Consider the following 24,317-nt stretch of genomic DNA (forward strand, 5'->3'; position numbering starts at 1 on the left):
TATCAAATGGCACTTACTCCGTAATAATGTGCCCATTAACACTCAGTTTGGGTTTTGTCAGGGCTGCTCAGCTCCTGACTTTATTACAGCCTTGGTCCAAACATGAACAGAAGAGCTGAAATCCAGAGGTAAGATGAGAGTGACTGCCTTTGACATTAAGACAGCATTTGATCGTGTGTGGCGTCAAGCAGCAAAACCAGAATCAATAGGAATCAGGTGGAAACTCTACCGGTTGGAGCCATACGTACCACAAAGGTTGATGGAGGTCAGTCACCTTAGTCCTAGGACATCACTGTAGGAGCTGCCCAGGGTGGTGTCCTAGGCCCAACCATCTTAAGATGCTTCATAAAAGACCTTCCCTCCATTGAGGTCAGAAGTGGGGATGTCCACTGATGAATGCACGATGTTCAGCACCATTCACAACTCCTCAGATATTGAAGCAGTCCATGTCCATATGCAGTTAGACTTGGACAACTTTCAAGTTTGGCCTGATAAGTGGCAAGTAACATTCGCACCACACAAGTGCCAGGCGATGACCAACTCCAACGAGAGAATCTAGCCATCGCTCCTTGACATTCAATGGCATTACCATTGCTGAATTCCCACCATCAACATCCTGAAGGTTACCATTGACTAGAAACTGAACTGGATCAGCCATATAAATATCATGTTACAAGAGCAGGTCAGAGGCTGGGAATTCTGTGGTGAGTAACTCACTTCCTGACTCCCCAAGGCCTGCCCACCACATACAAGGCACAAGTCAGGAGTGTGAAGAAATACTTTCCACTTGTCCGGATGAGTGCAGCTCCGACAACACTCAAGAAACTCGACACCATCCAGGATGCTCTGAGATTGAGGGATCTAGGTGTCCTATTTCATAAATCATAAAAGTCTAGTATGCAGGTACAGCAAGTAATTAGGAAAGCTAATAGAATGTTATTGTTTATTGTAAGGGGAATTAAATACAAAAGTAGGGAGGTTATCCTTCAGTTGTACAGGGCACTGGTGAGACTAGATCTGGAGTACTGTGTACTGTATTGGTTTCTTTATTTAAGGAAAGATGTAAATGCGTTAGAAGCAGTTGAGGGAAGGTTTACTAGACTAATACCAGGAATGGGCAGGTTGTCTTATAAGGAACGGTTGGAAAGGTTAGGCTTGTATCCACTGGAGTTTAGAAGGATAAGAGATTACATGATTGAAGCCTTTAAGATCTTGACAGAGTGGATGTGAAGAGGATGTCTCCTCTTGTGGGAGAATCTAGAACTAGGGGTCACAGTTTAAAAACAAGGGGTCACTTATTTAAGACAGATGAGGAGAATTTTTTTCTCTGAGGTCTGAGTCTTTGGAACTCTCTTCCTCAAAAGGCAGTGAAAGCAGGGTCTTTGAATATTTTTAAGGCAGAGCTAGATAGATTCTTGATTAACAAGGGGGTGAAAGATTATCAGGGGTAGGTGGGAGGTTACAATCAGATCAGCCATGATCTTATTGAATGGCTGAGTGGGTCCAGTGGCCTACTCTTGCACCTAGTACATATGTATATTTGTATGACAAAGCAGCCTGCCTGATTGACACCCCATCTACCACCTTCAACATTCACTCCCTCCAACATCGACACAGAGTGGCAGCAGTGTGTACCACCTACATGATGCACTGCAGCAACTCACCAAGGCTCCTTCAATAGCACCTTCTAAACCAGTGACCTCTACCACCTAGAAGGACAAGGGCAGCAGATATATGGGAACACCACCACCTGCAAGTTCCCTTCCAAGCTACACACCATCCTGACTTGAAACTAAACCCTTGTTCCTTCACTGTCGCTGGGTGAAAGTACTGGAACTCCCTTCCTAACAGTGCCTTGGGTGTACCTATACCACATGGACTGCAGCAGTTCAAGAAGGCAGCCCACCACCATCTTCTCAAGGGCAATTAGAGATGCACAATAAAATGCTGGCCTACCCAGCAACACCCATGTCCTGTGAGAGAATAAATTAGCTATAAGTTCCTGAAAGCCTAAAACATGGGCATTGGCCATGGTCTGGATGCAACAAACAATGCTAGGCTGCTTGCCCCAAGGTGGTGGCTCCATCTGATCGCTGGCTGGGTTGTTGAATGATTATATATTACATAGAATTTTACAGCACAGAAACAGCCCATTCAGCTCAATAGGCCTATTCTGGTGTTTATGCTCCACATCCTCTTCCACCTTACTTAATCTCACCCGATCAACTTTTTCTATTTTTTTTCCCTCATGTATTTAATAGCTTCCCCTTAACTACATCTGTACTATTCACCTCATACAGTAGTGAGTTCTACTTTCTCACTCAATGGTTTCTCCTGAATTCCTCACTAGATTTATTAGTGATCACCTTATATTTATGGAAGATCTGCAAAACATGATTATGAACTGTTTCTATGAATGATAAGAAAATATACTACGTAAATTGACATTTAAACCAGTTGCTTGGTTATTATTTCTGAGGGGAAAACCCTGCCAATATCCTGCTCCTCTTCCACTCTATGGGAAGAATTTTCCCCCCGTTGGGGGAGGGGAAGCGCAGGAGTGGGCGCGGGTGGGCCCCCCAACCGGGGATGCGCCACCATTTTACGTGGGCGGGACAATTAAGGCCCACCCAGCGTGACGTCCGCCAGAAAGCGCTATGTGCTTCATGTGCGGGTGGGGGGGTGGAATCCCTCAGTTGAGAGTGCGCTCTTTTGTGCATGCGCGCGAAAGAGCGCACTCATCTCCCTGAGGCTAAGTGCTGCCTCAGGGAGATCGGCACTAATTTTAAAACTGGTGAAGTTGCCAAAATAAAATTTCCCTGACATGTCCCCTCATGTGACAATGTCACATGAGTTGGGACATGTCCATCACTTTAAAGCATACATTAATTAAAATTTAAAAAACCCTCATGAAACCTCATCCCGCCTGTGGATGCTTTTTCTGAAGCCCGCCAGAGCTCCCAGCCTGCCCGCCAACCTTAAGGTTGGACAGGCAGGTCCATTAGTTATCTCAATTACTTTTTAAATGACCTCAATAGACAGTTGACAGGTCGGTGGGCGCACAACTGATTCGGCTGCGCCCCCGCCGACCTGAAAATTGAAATGATGTGGGGTGACATTGGGAGTTCCGCCCGACGTCGCCCCGCGTCGGCGAGCGGGCCCCACCCCCCACTCGCCGACCTAAAGATCCTGGCCTATGTAAATGGGATGGATAATTCTTTGTTCAGCAGCAGGACCCAGATTATAAAGATATTTTTTCCTCTTCCTGAATTGCCTCTTTCTGTTCATAGTAAAGATTGCTTTACTACATATGCTTTGTTTCTGTAATTTATATTGACTCAGAAATGTATCGAAAGCGCCAATCTGGACAAAACAAGTGCATGCACTAAAGGTTGTGCAAAGCCAACTTTAAATAGTGGGCCAAATATCTTAACCCTGTGCAGCTTTCGGTTGCATGGTAATAATTAATGGTAAAAAAAAACTTCACAATCTCATTAAATAATAGTTTTTTTTATTTTACTAATAGAATTCTTTCCTTTCTTAGTCATGAATACATCAGTGGATATTACAGGATTTCAGCATACTTCTTAGCAACAATAATAGGGGATCTATTACCTATACGAACTCTGCCTGCCATTGTATTTTCATGCATAACCTATTGGATGGTTGGTAAATATAAAACATACAAATGTCTTTTAAGTAATTAGCAGGCATGTAAAATTATCATCTGCTGTGCACTGATGTTCTTCCGAGGCTGAATATAAGAGTATATTCAGTCAGTGATGTTACACTCCTGGTAAAGGGCCTTACTTGATTTAAGTACCAATCAGAAAATACATAGAGGCCAGCACAATTTTGATGCATCCACTTTTCTTGTCATTAATTATAACAACTGAAAGTGGCATGTGCATCTGATTTTTGAACCTGTGCTTTCATCAAGCGAGGTTTTAGGCTGGTTTTTAACTTTGTGATGTGCTGGAAGCAGAGGGAACTAGTAATGTGTGGGAAACCTAGAAGTAACTGCAGCACTTTTGTTAGTGGCTTTTTAACCCAGCCATTTTATCAATATATTAATTTCAGGTTTCCCAACCATGCATCCTGGATTCAATGCTGGGAGAGGTTTAATGACACAAGTAGGGAAGAAAAGGAAGGAAAGTGGCACATTCACCAACATCCTGAAATGTATATCTTGCCAACACCCTCACTCTGTCTGCTCAAGCCTACGCCATCACTACATCACTCCCCACACCAGAGAGCAACAACAAATGGGCAACACAGGAAAGTGATGTAAACAAATACCATCTATGTGCCTCAAAGTTTAAACAGAAACTTAACACTCCAACAGTGCTAAACACACACATGCATGCTGTTGTGCAATGACAAATTTTTACTCTTTCTACCACTTCTAAGCAGCAGAACCACTGTGCCTTCAGCAAAGGTAGAGGCAGGGTGCTCAGATCCCTTATCTAACTGCTGAGATTCTCTTAGCTGATGTCCTTTGGGTTTTGGAGCCCATGACGGCCCCACCAAAATTGCAAAATTGCAGGGGCAGGCTTGGCCATTGGGATACATGTGAGGTACTGACTGAGGTAGGGAGGTGGGGATGGGTTTTACTGGGTGATAAGTGGAAGCACTTTGAGCTGAGCTTCCACTTCCTTGTTCCCTTTCGCCATCATCGCTCTCATGGCCCAACCACACGTCCATACTAGCAATGAGCTGGAGAGCACTTTGCTGCAGGTCAAATGGAGCAATGAACAGCCTAGGATTTCATGGCTTCCATTTAAGCTGGCCTTATAGTGTGCAAGCCATTGGTGAGCTCTAGCAAGTTTACTCATCCCTCCCTGTCTATGAACTTCCTCAAATCTCTATCAATCCATCGACCACTGAAACTCACCCTCATCATCACTTTCAAAAAATTCTCTCCATCTGTTTAACACATGCCATTATTCTCAGAGATAGATCTCTTAGAGTCATCACAGAATTGTTACAGCATAGAAAGAGGCCATTCAGCCCATCATGTCTGTGCTGGCTTTCTGTAGGCGCAATTTGCCTAATGACACTCCTCCACCTTCTACCTGTAGCTCTACACATTCTTCCTTTTCAGATGACAATCCAGTTCCTTCTTGAATGCCTCAGTTGAACATGCCTCCATTACTCTCAGGCACTACATTCCGGTGGCTAACCACTCGCTGCGTGAATAAGCTTTTATTCATGTCTCCATTGCTTCTTTTGCCAATTTCCTTAAATCTGCACCCCCTTGTTCTTGATCCTTCCACCAACGGGAACAGTTTTTTCCCTACAGCTCTAGTGGGGGTGGGGTGAAATAAGACTAAAAGGACATAAAAGGTATAGATAAATGATCGGTGGAATACATTAAAAATAATGGAAATAGGTGGGTAAAGAAAAATCTATATAAATTATTGGAAAAAACAAGGAGGAGGGGGAAGAAATGGAAAGGTGGTGGGGATGGAGGAGGGAGTTTAAGATCTAAAATTGTTGAACTCAATATTCAGTCCGGAAGGCTGTAAAGTGCCTAGTCGGAAGATGAGGTGCTGTTCAGTGAAGCTCAACGCAAACTGGAGGAACAGCACCTCATCTTCCGACTAGGCACTTTACAGCCTTCTGGACTGAATATTGAGTTCAACAAATTTAGATCTTAAACTCCCTCCTCCATCCCCACCCCCTTTCTGTTTCTTCCCCCCCTCCTTGTTTTTTCCAATAATTTATATAGATTTTTCTTTTCCCACCTATTTCCATTATTTTTAATGTATTCCACCGATCATTTATCTATACCTTTTATGCCCTTTTAGTCTTATTTCACCCCACCCCCACTAGAGCTATTTGTATCTTGCTTGTCCTGCTATCCATTCTTAATTAGCACATTATTTTAGATAATATCACCACCTTCAACACCTCTTTGTTCTTTTGTCTGTGACATCTTTTGGTTATCTCCTCCTATCACTGCTTGCTTGTCCCAACAACCACCGCCACTCCCCCCCCCCCCCAACTTCTCCCCCACCCCCGTAAACCATCTTATATTTCACTCCTTGCCTATTTTTACTTAGTTCTGTTGAAGGGTCATGAGGACTCGAAACGTCAACTGTACTCTTCTCCACTGATGCTGCCAGACCTGCTGAGTTTTTCCAGGTATTTTTTATTCTCTCTTAGGGCATGGTATCTGAAGGAAGAGGAAATAATTGAGTCCCCAGCACTGATCCCTATGACATCCTCTTAGTTATAGTTTGCCAACCTGAAGATGATCAGTTTATCCCGGCTCCATTTTCCTGTTAGTTGTCCATTCATCTAACCTTATCTTGTGTGGTAGCCTAATATGGCTTCTTATTGAATGCCTTTTGTAAATTCAACTACACTACATCTACTGGTTCCCCTTTATCCACCCTACTTGTTACATCCTCAAAGAACTCTAATTTGTCAAACATGACTTCCCTTTCACAAAATCATATTGACTCAGCTTTATTGTGTTATGATTTTATAAATGTCCTGCTACTACTTCCTTAATCATGGATTCCAGCATTTTCTCAATGAACTGATGTGAGACTATTGTTTCCTGTTTTCTGTCTCCCTCCTTTCTTGAATAGGGACGTTTCATTTGCAGTTTTCGAATCCACTGGGACTATTCCAGAACCTAGGGGATTTTGGAAGATTACAACCAAGGAGTGCACTGCATCTGCAGCCACTTCTTTTAAGATCCTACGATGCAGGCCATCAGATCCAGGGGAATTGCCAGCATTTAGTCCCATTAGTTTTCCTAGTACTTTTTTCTCTTGTGATTGTTGCAACCAGGTGAGGAGGGGTCGAATGGCTCTCCTCTTTGCTCTCTCCTCTTTTGACCACAACAGGCTTTTATTTGAAAAGGATGTACTTGCCAAATCAAAGAATATTTAACTATTTACGCACTGTGATCATATAAGAGCCAATAGGACAATATTTCTTGAGTTTAACAAAGAAAGATAGCTTTATCATTCTTAAACCATTCTAAGTAAAATAAAATATACACTGGCATTCACAAACACACACACTCAAAGTTCACACATATACACAAATACAGATTAGAGAGTGGGGAAGGATAGATTGGCCAAATTAGAGCCCATAAAAAAAAGTAAGGGTATACAGTCTGTAGTTTGGTGACTCAGCTGGCTTCAGGTTGAATTCAATGATCTCGATTCTTCTGATTTGAAGATGTAGACAACTGAGTTGGTCGTTCTTCAGAAGACAATAGTGTTGGGTTGGATTCTTTTAAGAAATCTGTCTACATCAGGGCATCCCTGGATATCTCAGTCAGTAAACAGGGCTCGATGCTTACCAGGTGGATTGGAGAAAAAAGGAGGCAGGAGGGACCCCACTTAGGTCTTTTTCCTAAGCTGCTTGTCCTCAGTTTTGCTGAGAAAAGGTGTTTAAAACGTACAAAGTGTTGGCTTGTCATGTAAGCTTCATTCTCCAACTGCCAGGGGGATTTAAAACAATTACATTGTATTCCAAAGGTGACTTGATGAGCTCATGTCTGGAAGTTAACTTAGCCAGTGCCTCATTGCCCAAGCAATTAGTCAGCGATTAGCAATTAGTTCTGGAGATGAGTGTGATGCTCCACAGCCCTTAACCTCTCACTCCCGCATAGCCCTCCAAAGCCCCCTTATCCCCCCAAACTCTCCTCACCCTCTCATATACCTTCACCCCCTCCCGACTCCCTCAGAATCAATTATAAACAAAAATCAAAGCCCTATAATAGCATTGTTAAGTCTTTGACAAGCTCATAAATTTGTTGACATAAACAAGCATTACTTGGATATTGACTAAAGAACATAATCCCCTTAACAGCTCATAAATCTGTCAAAATAACCAGGCTCACACTCCTCTTGACAGCTGTGCCAATAACCCCTCCTGAGAAGAATCCCTTAGTATGTTCGAAGTCAACCAAGCATTCCTGATGAGATTCCACTAGACAACTATATAAACAACCCCTGCTCACCTGAATCCACTATTGGAACTCAACCAAGTATTCACAATGAGATACCATTCAACAACTAAGTCAACAAATATTATTGAACTGAACACGTTCAAGCCTTTGATGATAGCCAAAAGCTCAGCCATCTACAAGTCTTTGAAACATTCAAACATATGGCTGAGCTAAACTTCAAAGATAGTGAAAGCATTAGCCATTTGTCAAAGCTTTGAAACAAGCCACAGAACCGTAGAAAAGTTATAGCACAGAAAGAGGCCATTCAGCCCATCGTGTCTGCGCCGGCTGAAAAATAATTTTTTTTAAAGAAATAGATGAAAACAATGGAAACGCATCACACAATCAAATCTGCATTTCACTAGAGTTTAATGCAGAATAGCAACTTATCCTGTAATTAGTGTACTCTGATGCATCTGAAGATTTTCCATTTTTACAATGCTGTACATTGCCTTGACATCTCGTCAGATGTCAGAAGTGACAACTTGGCAACCGCATTATTAAATCTAATGGTCGCTTACCTTTCTAAAATAAAGCCCTATCACCACTCACTGCATTAAAAACATATGTAACTCATTAGGAGATGTGAAGTTGCCAACATCTTTTGAACTTACCTTTTTGTGTGGTTCCTGACTCCAAACCATGGCTCACTATATCTCTATGCTAGTGTGAAACTGGTCCAACTCCATAAAAGCTGTGGAAGGTCTGAAATGTCCACTTCTGCAATCGTACGAGCAACGTCAGGACAGTTGGGTGCGAGCTTGAGACCTGCCCCATTTCCTGCGCCAATTAAAATTGCCAGCATTGGGAATGAGGCAGGAACTCCAGAATCGATTACCGCCTGCCATTTTTAAAGCCCACCCAACGCAATGTGACCCTGTGTTGGGACAGGAAAATCTGGCCCTGTTTCTCTTCCTGTGGTGTTATTCCATTGGAAATCTTTAAGCCTACCTCAGAGGTCAATACAAAGTGGTATCAAAATCATTAAGTTTTGCTTTAGAATCCCTTGCAATAAGTGTCATGCTATTAATGTCTCTTGCAGTGAATAATTCTAATAAATCCGAATAATCAATTACTATGTAACAATTAAGATCCATTATCTGCTACTTTCAGATTTACTTCCCTCATTTTTATCCCTTTAACAGCTTGATGATGCCCTGCACTATGGACCTTGGTCCCTCCTGATGAAAGGGAAATCATGCTTAACTAATCTACTAGAGTTTTTTGAGGATGTGACTAGTAGAATATATAAAGGAGAACCAGTGGATGTGGTGTATTTGGATTTCAAGAAGGCTTTTGATAAGGTCCCACATAAGAGGCTAGTGGGCAAAATTAAAGCACATGGGATCGGGGGTAATATACTGGCATGGATTGAGAATTGGTTGACACACTGGAAACAGAGTGGGAATAAATGGGTCTTTTTCCAGATGGCAGGCAGTGACTAGTGGCGTACTGCAGGGATCAGTGCCTGGGCCCCAGCTATTCATGATACATATAAATGAGGATGAGGAAACCAAGTGCAATATTTCCAAGTTGGCTGACGACACAAAACTGGGCGGGGTTGTGAGGAGGATGCAAAGAGGCTTCAAGGCAATTTAGACAAATTGTGTGTGTGGGAAAACACATGGCAGATGCAGCATAACATGGATAAATGTGAATTTATATGCTTCGGTGTGAAAAACAGAAAGGCAGGGTGTTATTTAAATGGTGATATATTGGGAAATGTGGATGTACAAATGGATCTGGGTGTCCTTGTACACCAGTCAATGAAAGTAAACAGGCAGGTGCAGCAAGCAATTAGGAAGGCAAATGGTATGTTGGCCTTCATTGCAAGAAGATTTGAGTTCAAAAGTAGGGATGTATTACTGTAGTTATACAAGGCTTTGATGAGACCACACCTGGAGTACTGAGTGCAGTTTTGGTCACCCTACCTAAGAAAGAATATGCTTGCAATAGAGGGAGTGCAGCAAAGGTTCACTGGGCTGATACCGGGGATGGCAGGACTGTGGTATGAGGAGAGATTTGTTCAACTGGGCCTGTATTCACTAGAGTTTAGAAGAACGAGAGGGGATCTGATTGAAACGCATAAAATTCTTACAGGGCTAGTCAGATTAGATGGAGGGAGAATGTTTCCCCTGGTTGGGGAGTCTAGAACTAGGTGCCACAGTCTCAGGATACGGGGCAGGACATTTAGGACTGAGATGAGGAAACATTTCTTCACTCAGAGGGTGGTAAACCTGTGGAATCCTCTACCACAGAAGGCTTTGGAAGCTGGGTCACTGAGTGTATTCAAGAAAGGAATTGATAATTTTTTGGATATTAGGAGTTTCAAGGGGTCTGAAGAGAAAGTGGGAATATGGTGTTGAGATAGAGGATCAGCCATGATCATATTGAATGGTGGAGCAGGCTCGAAGGGCTGAATGGCCTACTGCTGCTCCTAGTTTCTATGTTAACTTTGGTTTCTCAAAGAGTCAAATTTATTGTGCAATGTATGCAAAACAAAACAAAAACAAGAAAAATGAGAAAGCCATGTAAGCTTAATTGTGTACCCAACTGAAGGATAGTATAGAATGTTTTCTTTCTGTAGGTTATCAGAGGATTCTTGGCAATTTCTTCTTCTTCATGCTTATTCTGTTACTGACATCATATGCAGCTACATCCCTGGCCATGGCCGTTGGTGCTGGATTAGATACAATGACTACTGCAGGCGTGATAATCAATGGCATTTTCGTTTTTGCAATGGTAAGTACTGATGTTTTAAAGCTTGAAAGCATTACTTATTCATTGGAAGGCAAATTTCTTCATGTATGTTGTCACTCTCATCGTTGTGGCTCAGTCACTATCTACATAAAATTTCACTATGCATAACCCTGTACCTGCTACCTTTGTTATTACCAAAGGTAGCTCCCTACCTGTTTGAATTCACACTGTCCTGTAGGTGAGTGTGGAAGCCCATAAGCCTGCACCATATTGTCACCAACCACGTTAGCTGACAATTAATGATACCCATGCTCCCTTCTTATGTCTTGGGTGCCTCTTGGCTCAGCAGTCTAGCCATAGCTCCTTCATTAATACATTATTCCCAATTCAAATGACATGTTGATGAAACCTTCATTTGTTCCTCTCTTCCTGTTGTTGGCTTTGTAACCCATTCTAATGCATTTGAAATATCTTTGTCTATATTTTCCACATGTTCAGTTTCCTTGCTGCACAAGATTGAGACTTGTACTCATGCACTTAGCCTCCATGACTCTAACACATTTTTCTGAATCTGAGCTGTTTATTTTTGAAGGACTGGCTGCTGCTAGTATCCCCACCAGAAAGAGAGGGCCTGTCAAGGTCAAAGGAAGAAGATGCAGCAGGACACCCAAAGTGTAGGAAGCCCATTAAATGGATAGAAGTGCCTTGAATAGATGAGGAAGAATTTTAGTCTAAGTGTCTATCCGGTCCCATTGGTGTCGGCCATTATGGCAGGCGGGAGGGTGGTGTGTGTGGGGAGAATTCAGAGTGAGGGGCAGAAATTGCTTTCACACTGGAGTGAAATCACAGCGGGATCATCCAATGGTGTCCACCATGATGGAACACGAATCCTGCTGGAGGCCAGCGTGAACACGATTTGTATCCCGGTAATGGGATACAAAGTAAGGCCCAACCAGAATTATTCCTCCATGCCCAAGTTATGCTGGCGGGAAAACATGCTGGCCCAGAACACGTCTGGACAAGTGTAATGTGCAGAAGTTGGGACTTATCGTTAGGGTCTTGCTCAGATTGCAGACACAGACACATGAGGAGGAGAAGATGCTGGAGCCCTACAGCTATCGGACCCTGGAGGAACACATGCATCGCATGCTAGGTGGATGCTCATGCACATGGCTCCGCTTGCGAAGCAGCTCTCGGAAGGTGGGAGGTCTCCGTTGATGCTTTGGGCCTGCTTCAGAACATCACAGTGTTCGCCATGGGTTTGCACCATCTTCCATGGTCTCCATTGATGCTTCGCGCCTGCTTCAGAACATCATGGTCTTGGCCATGGGGTGAGGGGAGGTGGGAGAGGAAGGTTTAGGTGTGAGTGAGAGACGAAGGTTTTCCCCGAGGTGGGTTGGGGGGGGGTGCGGTGAAGTCGGGAGAGGGAGGATGAAGGTGTTGGGGTGGGGGTTGAGGTTGGGAGGGGGAAGGAGGGTGCCTGAGGGGAGGAGGGTGTAACAGTGGAGAATGCTGCGAGGGGGGAGGAAAGTGTAAGGGAGGGAGGTCGGAAGGGGGAAGGTGTCTGGGGGGAGGAGGGAGTTCGGAGAGGGGAAGGTGTCCGGGGGGAGGAGGGAGTAGGGTGGAGGAGGGAGTAAGGGGATGTCCAGGTGCATGTCAAGGGAGTGGTCTGTGGAATCAATGACTGCCTCCTGGGGAGTGAACTGAGGGTGGGTGTGGTAGGATGGACATAGCTTCCCTGCAAGAGACAAGGCTAGCCAAGACTGCATCACTGAAAGAAAAATATTAGACATTCATCTGACAGGGGAAGATTTCAGAGGAAACGCATGAGTACTGTGTCGGCTTCACTGTAAGGAATTGTAAGGAAGCTACATACCTGTTCAACCTATTAAGTTCTATGTTGATCACAGCCATCTGGCACATGTTATCAACCAGCTGCAAGTCAGCTGTGAAACCTGTGCACATGGTCCTGGCATTCCAGCTTGCCAGTCGAATAGTTAGCATCTTATTTCTTTTTGTTTGTTTGCTACCTTGATGATAGAACACCCCAGAAATGGTTCAGAACACGTTCTATCCCTCCATCTCTCAACTCAAACAGGGCCAGTTAACCTCTTGCTCCAATGCCATGCTCCACCACAGAGGCGAAAGACTAGTTCTATGAGGAGATTAGCACTGCTACCAGCAGAACCCTTAGTCTGTGCATCTTTACCTACTGGGAGATTTCAATGCAAGAGTGGGCAAGGTCCATGAGACATGGCTGTCCTGTCTTGAACATCATGGCCTGGGAAAGATAAATGAGAAAGGACAGAGACTACTTGAGCTTTGCTGCTACCGTGAGCTTTGTGTAACTAACACTTTCTTTCAGAACAAACCATGCCACAAAGTGTCCTGGAGAAATCCAAGATCAGGGCATTGGTACCAACAGGATCTGATCACCACCAGATGTGACCTTCTGAACAGCTTTCTCAACACATGCAGCTACTACAGCACTGACTGTGATACAGATCACTCCCTGGTGTGCACCAGGTCAGGATGCAACCCTTGTAGTTTTTTCATTCAAAGCAGAAATGCCACCCTCATATCAACATCAGCCATACTGCCTACCTAGGTAAAAACCAACAGTTCCTTGACTCAGAGTGCAGAAGCAAAATAGAGCATACTTTGAGACATTATCTACAATTCCGCACTCTCAACATACGGGAAGCAAGAGCAGAAGAATGCTGACTGGTTCAAGGCTAACATCACTGTGATGGAATCACAGAGTCCACGCTGTGGTACTATGAAAGCTTGGTTTCAGCAGTAAAAACACTGCGGTCATAGACGATCTCCTGGTCTAAAATGAGCAGCTAGTCATGCCAGTTTCCCTTCAGCCAGAGATCCTTCAAAAAATATACCAGGGCCACCTGGGCGTCACCAAGTTCAGGGCACAGGCCCAATCTGCTGACAGGTGGCCAGGTATTTCCAGGACGATTGAGGACACCATAGCAAACTGTCAGGCATGTGTGCTGCACAGGCAAACCCAAAGAGATCCCCTCATCCCCAAACATTTGCTTACCGGCCATGGGAAAAGCAGGGCATTGACCTATTTATCTTCAACAGCAAATCGTTCCTTATTGTGGTGGATTACTTTTCCAGATGGGCTGAGGTGAAGCAACTATATATGACTACCATAGAGATAGTAGTTAAGGCACTGAAAGAGATGTTCACAAGCCATGGAATCTCTGACAAGATTGTGTTTGATAATGGCCCACAATTTTCAGATGAGTACTTTGCCCACTTTGCCACTAAATCTGAATTCCACCACTGTACCAGCTCCCTGAGATATTCATAGTCAAATGAGGAAGCTGAAGGAGGGATCCACACTCTGAAAGCCCTCCTAAGAAAGAATAAGAACTTTCTCACAGCACTGCTAGCCTACAGGTCCACTCTTACATTATGGCATGGCCCCATCCGAATTCCTGATGGGCAGGAAATTCCGCACATAGCTTGCATTCCTGCTGATAAACTAATACCAGGGTTGGTAACCAAGGATTATCAGGATATCCAAGCAAGAGAGCAGTCCTCCAAGCAGAAGCAGACTTTCACCTACAACAAAAGGTACTGTGCCACACACTTGCCACAACTACGAAAGGATGACAAGGCCTGGATTAAAAACCTCAAGAGAGAGGGTACTATCATCAGGAAGGACTATGATCAACCTCAGACCTACCTTGTTGGTACCCCAGAGGGTACAGTAAGAGAAACAGGAGGAGTCTCCTCATCCCAAGGCAGCCTGTTCCCTTGGTACGGTGGAGAGCCATTGAGGAGGATACCTAGATGGTGGAACAAAGTCCAAATCAACAGAGTTTACCTGCAGAGACAGAGCCTACCATTTTTCTGACAGTAGTGCGAATGAAATACGGAAAGATTATAAAGCCTCCAGATCACCTGAACCTATGAACTCCAAGGCTTGAAGGGGAGAGATGGGGTAGTAATAATGATGTAAATACAAGGGGTAAACTAGAATAGCTTGAAATACATTGGATAAAGATTTGGGGGAGGTGTAGCATAAGTGTCTGGCAAATATAGGGGTAGCATGGGAATGAGTACAGTACCACCACACAGTGATGTAAGAGAACACATGACCCACACCTAGGGGTCAGTCTAGAGTTGGATGGAACCTTGTGCACAAGCAAGCATGGCAACAGGTCCTAGCTTGAACCCTTTACTGTATATGTACGTAGTGGGAGAGGAGAGAGAGGGTGACAGAGTGGGAAAGGAGAGAGAGACTAGGCAGAAATTTACGGTCCTGTCATGGCGAGGGCGGGGTCGTAAAATGCAATGACACGTTCAAAAGTCCATTGACTTTGGTGGGACCAGAAAATCCCGCCAGCAGGAGGGGCCATAAAATTCAGCCCACAGAGTGGGAAAGGAAAGAGAGAGAGAAGGAGAGACAGAGGCCAGAATTTTCCATCCCCATTGGCTTTGGGAGTCATGGCAGGCAGAAGCAGTCAATATGGCAAGAAAGCCAAAAATCCTGAAACCTGTTTGCAATTGTCTGCTCCACTCGTCAATGGCAGGCCGCATTTCCTGCTGCCAGATGCCAGGAATGTCACTTTAATACATCTGCATATAATTATAATCCTTGCTTGCCGGAATCATCCCCCAACGTCAGATCATCCGGGCATGTCAACATGTTTCACGACAGCATTTAAAAGGTGCACCTGGCGACCTGAACTTCGAGGGGAATTTGGAGGTGAGTGCCCACTAATGTTGCACAAGGGTCGCCATTCAACTTCAAGGTTGAGGTGCCATGCATTCAGGCGAGGGTGCAGGCAAGTTGCTTTTTGCTGGCTGGCTGACAGTGCAGTACCGAAGCAAGGGCTGCACTGCGGTTGCGACAAGTTGGAGAGGGGAAAGGTGGCATGGTCTGAGACGAGTTGGGGGTGGCAAGGGCTGCACTGCAGTTGGGGCGAGTTTGGGGGGGTGTAAGGCAGCACGGTCTGAGGCTAATTGTGGGGGGCAAGGGTGCACTGTGTCTGAGGTGAGTGTGAGGGGAAAGACACCATGGTCTGATGGTAGTGCACAAGCACATGCAGGGGTGGGGTGGAGGGAAGCGGCCACGCATTAGAGAAACCTTGTATAAAGTGACCATTCCTCTGCAGCTGAGACAGATCAGGCGCAGCCACATTGACATGCATGGAGTTGGGCCTCTAGCTTATCTGCCCACTCAAGCAATGCAGAGCCATGAAGGTGCCACCTAATGCTCCAGAACCTTTCACTCCTCGGGCACACATTGTAAACTAATGAGCGTTTTAGTGGACTGCAGAACAATTGAATGAATGGGCATGTTGTACAATCTCCTTGCGAAAGCTGGCCATGGAGCCATTGCTGGTGGAGGCGCTCACAGCCCCTTGCAATCTCATCATTCAGCTTTGGACCAGTCTCCCCCATGGTTCAAGCTAACACTGCAGATTTGCAGTGCATTTGTTTTATTATTCATTCACAGGGTCTGGGCTTCGCTGGCTGGGTCAGCATTTATTGCCCATCCCTAGTTGCCCTTAAGAAGGTGGTAGTGAGCTGCCGCCTTGAACCACTGTAGTCCATGTGGTGTAGGTACATCCACAGTGCTGTTAGGGAGGGAGTTCCAGGATTTTGACTCAGCGGCAGTGAAGGAACAAGTCAGGATGATGAGTGACTTGGAGGGGAACTTCCAGGTGGAGGTGTTCCCATCTATCCGCTGCCCTTGTCCTTCTAGATGGTAGTGGTCATGGGTTTGGAAGCTGCTATCGAAGGAGCCTTGGTGAATTCTGGCAGTGCATCTTCTAGATGGTACACACTGCTGCTACTGTGCGTCGGTGGTGGAGGGAGTGAATGTTTGTGGATGTGGTGCCAATCAAGTGGGCTGCTTCGTCCTGGATGGTGTCAAGCTTCTTGAGTGTTGTGGGGGCTGCACTCATCCAGGCAAGTGGAGAGTATTCCATCACACTCCTGACTTGTGCCTTACAGATGGTGCAGAGGCTTTGGGGAGTCAGGAGGTGAGTTACTTGTCGCAGATTTCCTAGCCTCTGACCTGCTTTGTAGCCATTGTATTTATATGGCTAGTCCAGTTTAGTTTCTGGTCAATGGTAACCCCCAGATTGTTGATAGTGGGGGAATTCAGTGATGGTAAAGCCTGCGTCTGAGCTGAGAGCACAGCATGCAGTCCAGTAGGCAAAGCTGCCGCTAATTGGTCAGGTGGAGTGGGACAGAGGTGGATGGGATTTCGGGCAGCGATGCAGCACACTAACCTCTGGCCATCCAAGTGGTGGCCAGCACTCTCTGGCATGCATAAGGGGCCATCAGACTTAAGCAATACAGGTTCTTAGTACACCCATACTAACCCCCGAATCTCCCTCTTTTCACCCTGCAGGAGGAGTACAACAGGAGCATGAAGGCTGGTGACCTATCGGTATGCCTCATGGCTTACAGGGAGCGGAGGCGAAGGAGAAGAGAGCGACAGAGGCACCAGGCTGGGCAGAGGGAGGAGCAGCACCCTCAGGAAGAAGAGGTGACTGGGCCTCCTGTGAACTCCGCTGAAGAGCCTTAACGAGCCATCGCTGGTTGGCGCCTAGCTGGACTCAGGGTCTATAGACAGCACTTGTCATTCCTGTAGATGACCAAGAACCAGTGTCACTGCAGACAGCGCATGTCCAGGGAACTGGTCGGGCACATCTGCCAACTGCTGCAGGATTTGGCGCCACGGGCCATAAAGAGAACCACCACCAGTGGGCGTGAAAGTGACTGCGACTCTCAATCTTTACACCAGTGGCCCCCTTCAGGGTTCCACAAGCGACCTGTATGGGATCTCGCAAGCCACCATACATTAATGCATCCATGAGGTGACGGACGCTATATTCATGAAGGCACACAACTTTGAGCATTTTGCCCAGTATCAGGAATGCCAGGAAGCATAAGCGCTGGGATTTGCTCAGATCTCAGGTATTCCACAGGGGCAGGGTGCCGTCGACTGCACAGATCTCCATCGTAACAAGCAGTCCACTACGTCAACCGCAAGGGCTTCCACTCGCTAAATGTTCAGTTAATGCGCAACCACAAACGCATCCAACAGGTCTACGCACAATTCCCAGGGAGTGTCTACGACTCTTACATTCTCAGCAGGTCTCAGATCCCTGATGTCTTCCAAGGTCCACAGAGGCTCCAGGGTTGGCTCCTCGGGGATAAGGGCTACCTTTTTATTAAATAATTTACGGGATGTGGGTGTCGCTGGCTAGGCCAGCATTTATTGCCATCCCTAATTGCGCTTGAAAAGGTGTTTCCCATGTATTTGCTGCCCTTCTAGATGGGTAGTGGTCGTGGCGTTTGGAAAGTACTGCTGAAGGAGCCTTGGTGAGTTTCTGCAGTACATCTTGTAGATGGTACACACTGCTCTCACTGTTCGTCGGTGGTGGAGGGAGTGAACAGGAACCGTCCAGAACGTCGCCGTCCATTTTGATGACTCTATTTTCAAAGTCCATGAGGAGCTTGATTTCAGGCATTCCTCCACCAGTCTGTGACTTCTCCCTTTTGTTGTGTGCCAGTTTGTCCTGCGTGAATACAGATGGAGAGTGTAAGCAGGACGCCTGCCAGGCCAGATAACAAGAATGCCTGGCATGTGTGTGGGTGGTGAGTGGTGCCATGGACACAATCTGCAGGGCAAATGAGGGTGTGTGTGAGAGAGTGAATGGTAATGTCCCTTGAACTGGCAGTGAATGAGATCCCTGTGCATATGTGATAGGTTTGTGAGTGTGTTAGTTGAGAGTGACGAGAAGAGTGACTTACCCTGGGGGAACGGAGGAGATCATTCATCCTCTTTCAGCACTGGGTGGCTGTCCTCTTTTGCAAGGCGTTGGCGCTGACCACCACTGCCACTGCCTCCCATGCTGCATTGGTGACCTTGCCAGCTGCAAGGTCCTATCTCCTTCTCTCCTATCTCCTTGCATGCTTGTGTGTGTATATGTGGTTGCAACAACCATCCCCCAGGTTTGAATGTATGAATATACAATACTTCTGATTTAACCCTGAAGGGAGTTTGGTGTGATTCACTTTAAAATTGATTTCACAAAGAGAGGGTTTGGGAAACACGCCACAGTCTATTTCAAAAAATAAAACACCTCTGTTTACGGACGGACAGCAAGGAAAATAAAGGAGTTCAGTTTGCCTCTCTCCCCTGTCTGTAACACATGTAAGGCATATGGGTAAATATGGTAATTAAGGCCAAGAATGATTCTGCAAACCCTTTTCTAAATACTTAACATGGCTTTACATTGCTGTTTTGTGATTCCGCTCGACCACACAGGTGTCCTTGAAAATGTGTATGTGGGGTAAAGGCCAGGTATATGGAGTTAGGTTGTTGAATGCTGGACCAGGCTGAGGGTGCCAATTAGCCTACTCCTGTTCCTATGTTCACTAATAACCACCCTGTCAACTCATTTTACCTATGACAAACACTTCTGTTAGTTTTGATGGAACTTTCCATTTAAAGGGATAATGGACTTGTACCTTTCACCATATATTTATTCAATCCATAGAACCATAGAAAAGTTACAGCACAGAAGAAAGCCATTCGGCCCATCTTGTCCATGCCAGCCCGAGGACACCCGGGTGCCCTTTCTAATCCCACCTTCCTGCACCTGGCCCATAGCCCTGCAGCTTACAGCACTTTAGGTGCAGATCCTGGTACTTTTTAAAAGAGTTTAAAGTTTCTGCCTCTACCACCAACTTGGGCAGCGAATTCCAAACACCCACTACCCTCTGAGTAAAAAAGTTCTTCCTCATGTCCCCCTACACCTTCTGCCACTTATCTTGAATCTATGTCCCCTGTTTCTAGAAATCTCCATCAAGGGAAACAATTTTATCCTGTCCACTCTATCTGTTCCCCTCATAATTTTGTACACCTCAATCAAGTTACCTCTCAGCCTTCTTTGTTCTAAGGAAAATAACCCCAACCTATCCAATCTCTCCTCGTAGCTACACTTTTCTAACCCTGGCAACATTCTTGTAAACCTTCTCTGCACTCTCTCCAGAGCTATTACGTCCTTCCTGTAATGTAAAAACAAAAAACTACTGCGGATGCTGGAAATCCAAAACAAAAACAGAATTACCTGGAAAAACTCAGCAGGTCTGGCAGCATCGGCAGAGAAGAAAAGAGTTGACGTTTCGAGTCCTCATGACCTTTCAGTTCTGTTGAAGGGTCATGAGGACTCGAAACGTCAACTCTTTTCTTCTCCGCCGATGCTGCCAGACCTGCTGAGTTTTTCCAGGTAATTCTGTTTTTGTCCTTCCTGTAATGTGGTGACCAGAACTGCACACAATACTCCAGTTGTGGCCTCACCAGTATTTTATACAATTCCAACATTATATCCTTTTATATTCTATACTTCTGCCAATGAAGGAGAGCATTCCATATGCCTTCTTAACAACCTTGTCTACTTGAACTGCTGCCTTCAGGGACCTGTGTACTTATACGCCAAGATCTCTCACTTCATCTACCGCTCTTAGTATATTCCCATTTATTTTGTAATCCTTGTAACTGTTTGACCTCCCTAAATGTATGACCTCACACTTCTCGATGTTACAATCCATCTGCCACTTTACCGTCCACTCCACCAACCCATCTATATCGTTTTGGAGATTATGGCTATCCTCTACACTATCCACTACTCGGCCAATCTTTGTGTCATCTGCAAATTTCCCAATCGTGCCGCCCACATTCACATCCAAATCGTTAATATATAACACAAACAGCAAGTGTCCCAACACCGAGCCCTGTGGAACACCACTTGAGGCAACTTTCCATTCACAAGGGCATCCATCGACCATTACCCTTTGTTTCCTGTTACAAAGCCAACCTTTTATCCAGTTTGCCACATTACCCTGAATCCCACGGGCTTTTACTTTCCTGACCAATCTACCATATGGGACCTTGTCAAATGCCTTGCTAAAATCCATGTACACAACATCCACTGCACTACCTTCATCAACCCTTCTTGTCACTTCCTCAAAGAATTCAATCAAATTTTTGAGGCAAGACCTTCCTTTAACAAATCCATGCTGACCATCCCTGACTAGTCCATGCCTTTCCACATGACAGTTAATCCTATCTCTCAGGATTGATTCTACTAATTTGCTCACCACCGATGTAAGACTAACTGGCCTATAATTGTTTGGCATTTCCTTTGATCCTTTTTTAAACAATGGAACTACGTTTGCATTTCTCCAATCCTCCGGTACCTCCCCTGTATCTACTGAAGATTGGAAAATCATCCTCAGAGCATCTGCTATCTCCTCCCTGACTTCCTTCAGCAGCATCGGAAACAATCCATCTGGCCCTGGTGACTTATCCACTTTCAAGGATTTCAGCCCTTCGAGTACTTCCTCTCTCTTTATGACTATCCCGTCCAATATCTCGCAGTGTTCCTCCTGGACTACTATATCTACATCCTCCCTTTCCTTTGTAAACACGGAGACAAAATATTCATTCAATACCCTTCCCATAACCTCTGCATCGACATGCAAGTTTCCATCTTCATCTCCGATAGGTCCCACTTTTTCCTTAACTAACCTTTTAGCATTAATGTATTGGTAAAACATCTTTGGGTTATCTTTAATTTTACTTGCTAATCTTTTTTCATGCCCTCTCTTTGATTTCCTTATTTCCTTTTTTACTTCGTCCCTGTACTTCCTATATTCATCTAGGCTATCTGCAGTGCTTAGGTCTTAGTGCCTATCGTACGCTTTATTTTTCTGTTTGATCTTCCCCTGTATTCCTCTAGACAACCAGGGAGGTCTAGATTTGGCAGTACCACTCTTATTTTTGTAGGGGACATGTCTACTTTGTACAATTAGTATCTCGCTTTTTAGTGCTTCCTACTGGTTTTCCACTGTTTTATCTTCTAGCAATGCTGTCCAGTCCACCTCAGCCAAGTCCCTTCTCATTTCTGCAAAATTTGCCTTCCCCCAGTTCAAGACTTTTACTCCTGCCTTATCTCTGTCCTTTTCCATGGTAATGCTAAATCTAACTGAACTGTGATCACTGTCCCCAATATGGTCACCAACTGTCACTTCACCCACTTGCCCTTCTTCATTCCCCAAGACTAGATCTAGAATTGCATCTCTTGTTGGGTTTGTCACTAATTGGTTGAAAAAATTTTCCTGGACACACTGCATGAATTTTTCTCCCTCAGTGCCCCTTATATTATTTGAATCCCAGTTGATATTAGGATAGTTGAAGTCTCCTACTATTATTGCCCTCTTGTTCTTAGAAGCAGAAATTTGCCTACATATTTGTTCTTCTATCTCTCTTTCACTATTTGTGGGTCTGTAGTATACTCCCAGCAGTGTGACTGGGATTATACTACAATCATTGGGTTTTTATTGAGTGATATACTGTGTATTAGCAAGAATGAGGACCTGGAAATGGAAGAAACGGACCATGCTCAGTAAGGACGGGCATTGATGTCAACCCTTAACTGGGGACTTGGATTTTGGGACTCAGCCGTCAATACAACTACGATTAAAGAGCATGAATCTGAGATACAGGCAGTGGAGATCACTTCTGTCGATTTGGTGGAGATAATAGAGAAGTGCAACAAATTGTGGGAAGTTTCCCATCATATATGTTTGAAGTACTCATTTGCTGTTTTTGTGAACTTGATATGTGCAAGTTGATTGCTGTATTTACCTGCACAACATAATAAGGGAAATTTGGTTGCAACTGGGAAATGTCAATATTACAGTGCACAGTGCTTTGTGGGATGCAGTTGGCAATTGTTTCATTGAGAGATGCTTGGAGATAGCAGTTTATTTCTTTTGGCATTTTTTTAGCAATGCAATGGTTGGCTCAAGTGGCTGTCACAGAAGGCCACCTTCTGTGGGTTTGGATCTTGCCAATTGTTGACTTCCTTTCTGGATACCAAGAAGTTAGAGTCGCCTCTTTCAGGCTGCAGACAATGATACTTGAACTAGAGAGTTTAAACTTGTTTGCTCAGTACTTTGAAGAAGCGTAGCCTGATGTTTATGTGAGCCACAATGTTACAGTAACTAAATGAATGTCTCAACCCTTTCTGCTAATGCAGCAAAACAGAATCCACTCTCCCCTACCATGCCTGCTGGATGATCTCCATTCAGAGAGTGCTAATGGGACAATAATCTGCCATGATTGTTTAATAACAGCTTACCAAGTAAAATTGAATTGGCCCTCTAATAAAACAGAGTGAACAGAAGTGCTATTTTGGTGCTGTTTCACTGGTGCATTCACCTCAGAGGAAAATCTGACCCAATGACTGGATACTAACAGGATTGAATTATTTAGGTTGTTGTGGGGTGAGGAGAGTGGAGGATGGGGAACTAGCTTTTAACTCCACAGCATATTTTTTTTCTTATTGACAAGTTCCCTGCCCAGGCACCAGCCTGATTGACAGGTTAGGCTTCCAGTCACTGAATGGACTCTGCAGCAGGCTGCAGGAGCAGGTAGATCTGATCCCAGATCTTGGTGGGAGAGGGATCCTATCCTCGACCTCTGAGTTGGGCACATGGGCACACTCCTGCTCCTCCTGACCTACAAGCAGTGCTATAAAGGCATTAGGCCTCCCCCCAAAGCTGTCCTTGCCTCCTTTCAGCTTCTGAGGTTCCCGAGGCCTAGGAAAACCAGCTAGCCACTGTTAAACCTGCAATTCAAGTTAAATCGGAGACTGTCAGCTTCATTAAAAGTATTTAAATTGCCATCCCACCTCCTGGGACCGAGTTAGCTGCCTACCCCTTGTCCTGCCTCAAATAACCCCGGAAGTGGGCAGGTTGGAGGTTCATTGGTGTCGGGTTTGAGATCTATTAAAACTTTAACACCTGATCCAATTCCAACCCAAATATTCACCCAAATGATTTTGTTAATTGAAGATTTGAAACAGTAGAATGCTCAGAGCACAAAATTCTACATATTTAGTTTTGCCTTATATGTAGTCTGCATACCCCCAAGCCCCTCTATAGATATTATTACTTTCATTTGATTAATTAGCACGTAACATATGGCACTTCCCATTTCTAATTATGTAAATACTTTTTATTGGCAGACCTTTTCTGGCCTTCTTGTGAACTTGCCAAGTATTTCAAACGGGCTGAACTGGCTTCAATACTTAAGTATCCCTAGGTACAGCTTTGCGGTAAGTTGTTGCTCATTTCCATGTTGTGTTAACAAGACCAGAACAGTTTGTGTTTTGTTTCCACAATTTCAGCTAAAACACCAAATCCCACAAGCCTACATCTTTGAATTTACATTATGGTAGTGAGAAAACTGTTCGTGGGGAAGTGGTGAATAAGAAGGACACGGATGGCTGTAGTAATTATGGTTTTGTTAAATGTTGGACTGTACCTTTAAGAATAGTCCAGTGATGTAAGATCACATGATCTGCGTAAACCAACGTATTAGTAGCGAGGGCTACCTCCTCAGTCAGTGTAGAGATAGAGATAGAGTTGAAAGCACACGAGTAGTTGAGTAGTTACTGCTGGCTATATTGTAAATAAACCTAATGTTTCCACTTAGAAAGTTGTCTGCAGATCAACTCTATTACAAATAGGCAACAAGGCCTCACTACAACAAACTGGCGACGAGAATAAATCAGGATAAATC

The 24,317-nt window shown here is 44.7% G+C and overlaps 1 protein-coding gene across 1 annotated transcript in view; it reads left to right on the forward strand.

The window, feature by feature from the left end:
- Positions 1–24,317, forward strand: part of LOC144694763 (broad substrate specificity ATP-binding cassette transporter ABCG2-like) — a 165,145-nt gene that overhangs the window by 107,397 nt on the left and 33,431 nt on the right. The window contains exons 10-12 of the mRNA XM_078565338.1: positions 3,545–3,669; positions 10,563–10,717; positions 23,761–23,850. Of these exons, the coding sequence (XP_078421464.1) occupies positions 3,545–3,669; positions 10,563–10,717; positions 23,761–23,850 (370 nt within the window). The remainder of the gene's footprint in view (positions 1–3,544; positions 3,670–10,562; positions 10,718–23,760; positions 23,851–24,317) is intronic.

The sequence above is a fragment of the Cetorhinus maximus genome, chromosome 20 (genome assembly GCF_964194155.1).
Source record: "Cetorhinus maximus chromosome 20, sCetMax3.hap1.1, whole genome shotgun sequence".
Classification (NCBI taxonomy): domain Eukaryota; kingdom Metazoa; phylum Chordata; class Chondrichthyes; order Lamniformes; family Cetorhinidae; genus Cetorhinus; species Cetorhinus maximus.